General features: G+C 47.8%; 1 protein-coding gene across 1 annotated transcript; it reads right to left on the reverse strand.

Annotated features, from left to right (window-relative positions):
- Nucleotides 1–2,486: 2,486 nt before the first annotated feature.
- On the reverse strand, nt 2,487–8,362 carry LOC125365339 (keratin, type I cuticular Ha3-I). The gene is made up of 7 exons (XM_048365345.1): nt 8,012–8,362; nt 6,445–6,527; nt 5,380–5,536; nt 3,456–3,617; nt 3,233–3,358; nt 2,838–3,058; nt 2,487–2,604 (listed from the first exon to the last, which is right to left on the reverse strand). Exons 1-7 carry the CDS (start codon nt 8,357–8,359, stop codon nt 2,487–2,489), a joined length of 1,215 nt encoding a protein of 404 aa, XP_048221302.1. The 5' UTR covers nt 8,360–8,362.
- Nucleotides 8,363–10,538: the final 2,176 nt, after the last annotated feature.

Consider the following 10,538-nt stretch of genomic DNA (forward strand, 5'->3'; position numbering starts at 1 on the left):
TCCTTTCAGAATGAAGCTTCATGCCTAATCCTCAAATGCCATGGTTGTTAAAGCAAGAATAACACACTGCCTTCAAAGAACACAATGCAGGATTTAAGAAAAGAGAGAGAGAGAGAGAGCTTACGCCTTTCTCCTCATGGGCTAGTTGAGCACTTGCCTAGCCTATGAGAGACTCCAGCTTCAGCCTCTAGTACCATAAAAAAGGAGAGAGAGAAACAGAGAGAGAATGAGATCCATATACCTGCCTATTTCTTGCTTTTCTCAGGGCCCCCATGAACATCTTCTGCCAATAAATAAAATTGTCTTTGCTGCATGACCTACTCAAACAATCTCTCTGTTCTCTGCTTCCTTAACTTCCCTCAAAGGAGTTATTAATTTCAAGCAGGTATGTTATTAATTAGTTGTTGAGTATCTCCTATGTGCCTCCTGTGCCTATCATAAAGGTACCACAAGGATCCATTTTAAAATGGAAGAATGTAATCGTTATTTTAATGGCGTGACTTGAGGTCAATCCAGTGGGCACAATGGCCCAGATGGAATCCGGGCACCCAGCTTTGAGCAGGCTGCATGGTTGTGGCAAGGCTTCCAGATGTGATTCTGGATGGTCACCCCGGGCACAAGGCCCTGCAGCAAGGCTCTGCAGCGGGTAGAGAATAGCAAAGTACTGCCTGCCACACCGATCTGGGCAGCTCCAATCCCTGAGCCTTCCTCTTCTAATGGCTCACAGGCATTACCTAGTGGACAGGCCAAGCTAGAGAAGAGAGGCAAATACTATCCTGGGGGTACACCTAAGGCCAGATATAACAAGTTAGATCTAGCCAGCACCAGCGGCTCATGCCTGTAATCCTAGCCACTCAAAAGGCTGAGGTCTGAGGATCGCAATTTGAAGCCAGTCCAGGCAGGAAAGTCCGTGAGACTCTTATCTCCAATAAACTACTCAGAAAAATCCATAAGTACTGATGTGACTCAAGTGGTAGAGTGCTAGCCTTGAGCAAAAGAAGCTCAGGGACAGTGCCCAGGCCCTGAGTTCAAGCCCGAGGGCTGGCAAAAAAAAAAAAAAAAGTTAGATCTAACAAAAGTTAGATATTGAATCCACAAGATAAATGGGACTGTTGCTGAGCTCATGTTTGAATTTTTTTTTGTAACTATATCATTTACTATGGGATGTAAGCCTTAACATTTCACACTGAGGCTTGTCCCTACTTGCTATCGAAATTGAACTGAGAGCAACGGTGAGAGGCTGAAACCGCCACACACCCGCAACGGGCTCAGGTAGAGCCAGGTGGGGCCGCGCCCGTCCACCTGGCGCATGCCCCTGTCAAGGCAGGGGCAAGAGTTTCGTAACGACATGGGGCCGCCTGCCACATCACTGTCCTTAGAGTTAGAGCCCTCTGTGCCGTTTCTAGCCCTTCTTGTGTGACTTTCCTGTTTTGGCTGGGATGGTAAACAGCTGTTGGATATCAGCGATTCTGCTTTGAAACAAAAACCAAACGACACAATGGACGCATCACTGTCGTCCCAAAGCCGTTCGTGTGAGCACTCCCCACACCTATGTGCCACTCGGCGGTCCTCCTGAGCTCTCAGTGCCCATCAAGCTGTCCCCTGAACTCGTCTCGTTTCCCCTTTACACTTGAGATAAAACCAGGTCTTCTCCAGAGCCAGCGAGCCCCATATCAAGTTCCCTTCCCTGCCCAACCACTGCCTATCCTAGGGGTTCCTCATCCCTGGCTCAATGCTGCTGGACCCCTCCTCCTTGAAAGGCAGCACCTTTGTTCCCTTTCTTGAGTTTTTCTTGTGTGTGTGTGTGTCCAAACCAACCCTGATTGTGGCCACTGTGTCACCCACACCTGCCAGGACATCCAGCTTTGTTCTCTTAGGACAAACCCAGATCAGCAGGTGGCACCAAGGGAGGCTTTCCCTTTGAAAGAAGCCACTGACCATAGATTGGAGTGAACAGTTCTTCTATCTTGTGGGAAGATGCTCTCTAGTGTGTGTGTGTGTGTGTGTGTGTGAGAGAGAGAGAGAGAGAGAGAGAGAGAGAGAGAGAGAGAGATAGAGAGAGAGACTAAGGCTTGAACTCAGGTCTCTCCCTCTTCCTTAGCTTTTGTGTTCTCTACTGCCTGAGCCACATTCCCACTTCTAGCCTTTTTGCTGGCCAATTGGAGATAAGACTATCTCAGAGAAGCCTGCCCAAGCTAGCTTGAAGCTGTGACATTCACATCTCAGGCAGTAAGTAGGAGCACAGGAGTGAGTCGCTGACTCCCAGCCTTGGTTACTTTTTGTTTTAAATATGAGGCCCCAATTCTGGAATTCAAGCATGAAACAGACAAAGACACTTTTCACACCAGAATCAAGAGTTTATTGGGAGAAGGCATGATGGCGCTGGCTTCAGGAGGCTGGCACTGCCTTTGCCCACTACGGTGGCTGCTGAAGGTCTTGCGGTGAAGTGGACGGGAGCCTTTGTCCTCCTTCTGGCAGCGGGGCCTCTAGCGCCCAAAAGTGTTGCAAGGCCCACAGCGACCCCGGGTGAGGCAGGGATTGGCGACACAGGGCCCAATGGGCTTGTCACAGGCATTGCTGGTGGCACAGGGGTTACAGGGAAGTCTGGAAACAGGAAATCAATCATTAGAGCAAGTCAGAGTCAAACAAGCTGAGGATCTGGGAAGATACCAGAAGCTCATTGTGTCGGATGGCTGTGATACCTTAGATGACCTAACAAAAAGTTCGAAATGCTAAGTCGAACCCAGGAGACATTTGTTCTCCTGAAAGCCTTGTGTGCCCTGCACCCTGGGGTAGGGGAAGGTAAACAAAAGAAACATCATTTGCCCTAGACTCACTTGCAGTCCTCGCTCTCCAGCAGGCCCCGGTACGTGTTGATCTCACACTCCAGCCGGGCCCTGACATCCAGCAGCACCTGGTACTCCTGGTTCTGGCGCTCCAGGTCAGACCGAATCTCAGACAGCTGGGACTCCACGTTGGTGATCAGACACTGCACCTGGGACAGCTGGGAGCTGTAGCGGGCCTCGCTCTCCGTCAGCGTGTTCTCCAGGGAGTTTCTCTGCAAGGGACAAGAGAAGGAGGTCAGGGAGCTGCTCCTGCAAAGCCTTCCTCCAGGGCCTTCCACACAGCTCTCCAGCTTCAAGGGCTCAGAGGAGTGTGGCCTGTGGGACAGCCCACTGTGGACGCCTCCCACACCACACTCTGCCCACCAGCCACTCCCAACAACACACACCAGGTTGTGCTGGGCCTGCAGCTCGATCTCCAGGGAGTTGACTGTGCGTCTCAGCTCGATGATGTCTGCCTGGTAGGACTGCAGCTGCTCAGAGCTGGATACCACCTGCTTGTTCAGCTCCTCACTCTGCAATAAAGGAAGGGGAGGAGACGGGTCAGCCCCTGGCTTGTGGGCTCCATCTGAGAGCCTGGAGTCCCGAGTGGCCGCGTGCTTCGATGCCCACCTGTGTGATGAACCATTCCTCCACCTCCCTGCGGTTGGTTTCCACCAGGGCCTCGTACTGACACCTGGTCTCGTTCAGCACGCGGTTGAGGTCCACGGTGGGAGCGGCGTCCACCTCCACGTTGAGGCGGTCTCCCAGCTGGCAGCGCAGGGTGTTGACTTCCTGCAGGGGGGAGGGGAAAACTCAAAATATCAAAGAAAAAAACAACACAAGTATCTTGGTGCTCTCCTTGAGATAATGCAATTCAACCTGTGATGATTCTTGAGCTTTCAACAAGCTCCATTTCCTCCCTTCCCATCAATGGTCAGATACTATATTCAGTAACTTCACAGAGACCCTCTGAGTCCTCCTGCTGGCCTTCATAGCCCGTGTGTTTCTTCTTGAGAGAGATTTGTGATGATTTGTCCCCAGGGCTGAGACATGGTTAATCGTGATTTTAAAAAATTCTGGGCCCTGAAAGCTCAGTTCAATGGTTTTCTATTTTGGGCCAGGACATCTCATGTCATCTTAGGTTTGATGCTTACGCAGAGTAAATAAGAATGTTAGAGGCAACCTAAAAGATGCTCTGACTAGATCCTGTGAATTAACTGAAAGGCCCCCAACTTTGTATCTGTGTCTGAACTCTGCTCAGTGGCAGTCCCTTTGCAATCACTCTGGGCTTCAGGAAAAAGAAGAATCACAGATAAACATCTTCTGTGAAAAAATAAAATAAACAACCATCTTATGTGGAAGGCAAACTACCCCTCAGGGAGAGCCAATGCCTTCTTCTCATAATAATCTAGAAGGAAACAGCCAAAAAAAAAAAAAAAAAAAAAAACTTTCAAACACCGGCCAGGCAACTCATTCCTGTTCAGGTCTCAAAGGTAAAATGATAAAGACTTCCTCCAAGGCCAGAGACCAAGCTAAGTGATCAACCAGACCATACCCGAGGCTTGAGACTCTTGTAACTAACATAGACCTTTCTTACCCTCAGCTCCTAATATTCCCTGTTTGACCTGAAGCCACTATAGTATCCCTGCAGACACAAAACAGAATTAGCTAGTGAGGTCTTGGTGCTGCCAGGCATAGAACTTTCTGAAGGAAATATATACCTGTTCATTTCACAGCTAATCCCTCCATGGAGCCAGAATTGCCTAGTACTTGACTCAGATTAGACATAAGGCAGATTTGAATTATACCTCGTCTCCACTACTCAATAGCGTTTCTAGAAGCTTCAAGAATCTTTTATTTCTTCACCTTCCTCTGGAGCTCTAAGAATGCAGCACAATGGTAGGTTTTTAAGAAAGCATTGTATTGGCCTGGGAAGTGCTTCAAGTAGTAGAGCAGCTGCTTAGCCCTGAGTTCAAATCCCACTACCACCGGAAGAAAAAAAAAGAGCATTGTATTCATAGTAATTGCTACTATGTGCCTGGTTCTGGGATTGAAGATTCACAAATACCTCCTTTATGCAAAGGCAACCCCAATATTGCGGAGCATTTTCCTCCACATTTCTATTTTCTGAGTAGCAGAAAGGGCTGCGGATAGGAATGAGGAAGGATGCATCTTATGTCTAGCTTAGCCCTCTTGCTGAGTAGCCCTAGGCATCTTACCCTCTCCAGTTACAAAATGGAGAATCAGTCTACAGTGGCCATTTGCTCCCCCCTGGACACAAAGGGTGCCACAGCCACCACCGTATTGCTGACCTTTTCAGTAGTTCCAGGGCTGGCCAACTTCCTTCACTGGAGTCCCTGCCTTTGGCAGCACACGCTTATCTCCTATCACAGATTTTTCAGATTACCCATTCTCTACAAATCCTTTTATGTTTGGAGAAGAGCTTCCCGGACTCATTGGAGCTTCAGCCTACAGCCTCTCCCTCAGCCTGTGGCAGTTGGAAACAGGCCCCCAGCAAGTCTGATCCTGTTGGGTTTTGTGGGGGAAACCTCACCTGCTCATGGTTCTGCTTGAGGGAGAGCAGCTCCTCCTTCAGGGACTCCACCTGGGCCTCCAGGTCAGACTTGCACAGGGTCAGCTCATCCAGGATCCTGCGCAGGCCATTGATGTCGGACTCCACCAACTGCCTCAGAGACAGCTCCGTCTCATACCTGTGATCGCAGGGAGACCGCAGATGAGCTGAGCAGGAACATGCCCAGCCTTGACTCTGATTTGGTTTGTCAAACAACCAGAATCCAAGTTGATAGTTGTTGTTTTTTAATTATGATAAAGATGATGTACCGAAGGGTTACAGTTACATAAGTCAGGTACAGGGTACATTTCTTTTTGGGGCAATGTCACCCCTTCCCTTGCTCTCTCCCAGATTTTCTTTTCCACCCCTACCTACAAGTTGTATAGTTCATTTTCAGCATAGTATCTAGTGAGTACCACTGCTGTGTGTGTTTATTCTTCATTCCTCCATTTCTATGCCTCCCTTTAACCCCACACCCACCCCCAGAGACAGGTAAAGGAACCAACAAGACAAAAAGAAAAGAAAATGAAAAGAGCAGCAAAGAACAAAAACATCTCTTGTTTCCATTTCCTAAGGTTCATTTCAATAAATACTATTTTGTATGATCAGATGCACATAGGCATTGCGCCTTTGGAATTGGTAGTTTTTAAGACCATCTCTTTTCCTGTAGTTGCACAACAGTTCCTAGAGGGCAATGTGACTGGAAATTATTTTTACAAAGAGCCAGTAGGGCTAAGGCTGATACAGTATGGCATTTCTAAGATGAATACACTTCCCACATTCTCCTGATTGAATCCTGTGCGTGGTAGGACATGAGAGTGCACCGTGAAGTCTGCACTGGGGCACAGGGTGACCAAGGGATGTCACCCTGAAATGAAAACAAGGGAAGAGAGGAACGATCTCTGAGCTGCAGTGAGCAAGGGCTCCGTGGATCTTGTGGCAAGGTTGAGAGAGAAGCTTGGTCAGTGTTTGCCAGTGTTGACAGCAGGATGAGGATAGACAGAGGACAGATCAGCAATACCAGCCCCCCCCCCTTCCCACACTCACTTGGTCCTGAAGTCATCTGAGGCCAGCTTGGCATTGTCGACCTGCACCACCAGCCTGGCATTCTCAGACTTGCTGCACAGGATCTGAAAGCCCCAAAACATCAGAGAATGAGCAAGAGCTCTCATGTTTACCCAAGGGCAATCCATGCCAATCCACGTATATGGAAGGATCAAAATGAAAAGTCACATGGTAGCTTACATAAAAAGATTATCAAGGGCTATTCATGTACGGCATGTACTCCACAAATATTTGAGAAACTAAATTTTCAAAAAGAGAAAAAAAAAGAACACTGAGCTATTTGAGGGAAGGATGAGCAGATAAATGATCATACTTTGCTTCCTTTTCCTAATAAGCAATACTAAGAAGCTGGTGGTATTAATTCACATTTATTTGTGAGTGGTTGCCAGTGCTGAGGCTTGAACTCAGGGTGTAGACACTATCCCTTGAGCTTTTGTGCCTAAGGTTTAGTGCTGTACCACTTGAGCCACAGTTCTACTTCCAATGTTTTCGGTGGTTAATTGGAGATAGGAATCTCATTGACTTTCCAGCCCAGGCTGGCTTCAAACCATGATTCTCAGATCTCAGCCTCCTGAGTAGCTAGGATTACAGACATGAGCCACCAGTGCCCAGTTTATTCATATTTATTAATAACATCTGCTCTGTCACCAGCATGGTTCTAGAAGCTGAAAACACACCAAAAAACTAATGAGTACTGGATGCTGTCCTCCAGAAAACTTTCAGTTGAGTAGAGAAGATACACAATCAATGAGCTGGTGGAGCTGTCCAACCCTTCTGGATGGCTATCTACAGAGTTTCCAGTCTTTCTGGGTTTAGGAAAATACTGTATTCTCCCACGGGACACTGCACATCCAGAAACCCAGAAATATGGAGCTCAAGGCAATGGGATTGAGGTAAGTAGGAATCCAGAAAAAGGAAGTCAACCAACAGTCAGAACATCCAGAAACTCAGTGTAGGGAGAGAGCAAATGGCCCAATCCATTTCCTCTGCTTCCTTCTTGGACTCAGTTCTTTTCTCTTGCCCCAGGATAATAACAGTAAGGACTGGCAAATGAATGGGGGCATTTGAATAATGGCTTGATATCCAAAGTGCCGCTACCTCCTCTTCTAATGATTTTATCCCAATCTGTTTTTTTTTTTTTCTTTTGGTCATGGGACTTGAACTCTGGGCCCGGGCACTCTCTGTCCCTGAGCTCTTCAACTCAAGGCTAGCACTCTACCACTTAAGCCCCAGTGCCACTTCTGGTTTTCTGGTGGTTAATTGGAGATGAGAGTCTCACGGACTTTCCTGCCTGGGCTGGCTTTGAATCATGATCCTCAGATCTCAGCCTCCAGAGTAGTCAAGATTACAGGCATGAGCCACTGACGCCTAGCTATGCCAAAACTTAGAACTAACCATCCTAGGTCTGAAAGTACACAGCCTCGGGAGAATTAACACAGAACATCAGTCATCACAACTTCACTGTCACGAGAAAGAGCACATATCATTTGCCAAATTTTCTCTCGCATTCTCTCCTGCTAGTGTGGAGCCCACCCCCTCACCCCCTCACCTTCTGCTGGAGCTCCTCAATGGTCCGAAAGTAGGCCTGGTAGGCGGGACACACCAATGGGTCCTGCTGCTGGTTCCTCTCCTGGATGCGGCTCTCCAGCTCAGCATTTTCTTGCTCCAACTGACGCACCTTCTCCAGGTAGCTGGCCAGGCGGTCGTTCAAGAACTGCATGGTCTCCTTCTCGTTGCCATTGAAGGAGCCCTCGCAGAACCAGTTGCAGTTGCCCACATTGGCGGGGATGTTGCAGGCACCAGGCAGGGTGCAGCTGTGGCAGCTGGGAGGAATGCAAGGCCGGGAGGCGCAGCTGGTGCGGCAGCTCATGCTGGGGAGGCAGCAGTTGTACGGCATGGTGCTGGACAGATGGAGATGCCCGGATGAACGCAGAGTAGAAGTTCTCCAAGCCTGAGAGCTGTGGGTCACCTACCTCTGGTGAGCATTTATACCCTCTCCACAGAGGGTGTGGACAGGTAGGGCGGTCCTCTTTCCCCTCCCCCACCTCATTTGGTGATTGTCAAAGCCCTTCCCCTCCGTTTGTTATGAGTGTTTTTAGAAGAGTCCCTCACCTCATAAAAGATTTTACTCGAGCTTCTCCCTAAGTCAGGACTCCTCTTCCATGCTGTGTGTCATGAAGTCAGACCTTCATGGTGTGGCTTCAAAGGGCTGAAGTCATGAAAGAAACCTTGACCTTCATGAGTGGGGTTTGGCAGGTCAAAGGACACTGTGGTCGCCCTGACTCTCTGGCACACCTCTGGCTCTCCTCAGTGCAATTAGAAAAGCAGAGCTCTTGCCTGGACATCTGTTGCTAGGCCCAGCTGCCAACTGCCAAAAGGCCAAACTAATAGTTCTTAGAAATACTAAACTCTTTCTGGAACTGTAAAACCCTGGTTCCTGGGGACCTTCCTTCCTGCTACATCCATGATAGTATCCACTAACTAAATAACAGACAGCCAGTGAGATCCTGCTGGGTCCAGAGCAGTGCAATGTTACCATAAGGAGACAAAGGTCAGATCTATACTATGATTAGAAAGAACTTGTCCTTGTTGAGAACCTGCATAGGCCCTGGTGGTAATGGACACTCTCACAAATGGGATCTTTTATCACTCCTCACTACAACTCTTCAAGTCAAATCATAGCATCCTCACTGTATACATGACAAGCAAAGGCATTGAGGGCAGGAGATATTAAGTTGAAACAGGAGTAGAACACAGGTCTCTGCTTTTTACCTCACATCATTCTGCTCAGATTAAAAACAATCCATCTCCTCCCCTAAGATCTTCAGACCAATCTTTCTCCTCTCCAAGTTCTCCTTTTAACTTGAGCATAGCATTGTCCTGCCTTCTGTGCTTGTATCTCTGTGTTTGAGACCCCAGAAGGTTCAGTTCATGTAGTGTACTATGTAGTGTACTACCATATAGTGTACTCTGCTCTGAGTGGGTGTGGATCACGTGGAGGAAGGAAGCAAGTTGATAAGTGACACCTGGGTGGTTTGCATATTGGGGAAAACAGTAATGGAACTTTGCTGGGATGAAGAGACTCAAAAAAGAAAAATCCATAGGTAGAGGGAAATGTGTGTTCCCATCAAGGAGGGCAAGAAAGTTCAGCATGGTTAAAGAACTCAAGTGAGCCAGGTTGGCGGAGAGGAGAGAGTTGTAGGGAAATGATAGAAAATGAAGCTATCTAGGAAAGTCAAGGTCATAGGCCAACGATGCTGAGTGACAAACTGTAAGGTAAGGGGCTTAGACCTCCCTGGTAACAGAGCCAAGGTAAGTTTTAACACCTGAATGTGGCAAAACCAAAAAGCTATTTTAGAGACCACTTGACCATTCCAGCAAACATTTGTTAGTTTTAGAAACTAGAAGGAAAAGCGAAAGGCAGAGACCAGAAAGCAAGTTATTACAGTAGGCCAGGCATGCAGTAATAAGAGGCAAAAAGGAATTGAGAGTTAAGAGTTCACAAAAGGGATAAGAAGGACAGCTTAAGTAAAGCTGTGAGAGTTCCAGAAATGAGCACAGTGGGGGAAATACAAAAGCAGTCCCTACTGCTGAGTACCGATGGTTCACACCTATAATCCTGGCCACTTAGGAGCCTGCAGTCTGAAGATCGTAGTTTGAAGCCAGCCTGGACTGGAAAGTCTGTGAGACTCTTATGTCCAATTAACCACCAAAAAATCCAGAAATGGAGCTGTGGCTCAAGTGGTAGAGTACCAGCCTGAATCAAAAATATTCAGGGTCATAGCCCAGGCCCTGAATTCAAGCCTCAGGACCAGCACACAGTAAAAAATAAAAGAAAAAGCAGTAAGGAGCTGAGAAAGGAAAAGAAATACCTCTGGGTCAGTTCAAAGAATGAAAAAGCCATTGAAATGAAAATATGGCTTCATGGCATCACAGGAAGGTGAGGAGAGCACATCAAAGAAGAGGGCATGGAATCGCTGCCAGGTTCAGCCAATGGACTGTGTGAGATCAGGACCATGGGAAGGATGTTTGCTGAGTGGACCACAGAGTTATCAGCACCCTCCAAGGGTCACATG

Source organism: Perognathus longimembris, chromosome 17, assembly GCF_023159225.1.
Source record: "Perognathus longimembris pacificus isolate PPM17 chromosome 17, ASM2315922v1, whole genome shotgun sequence".
In the NCBI taxonomy this organism is placed as follows: Eukaryota; Metazoa; Chordata; class Mammalia; order Rodentia; family Heteromyidae; genus Perognathus; species Perognathus longimembris.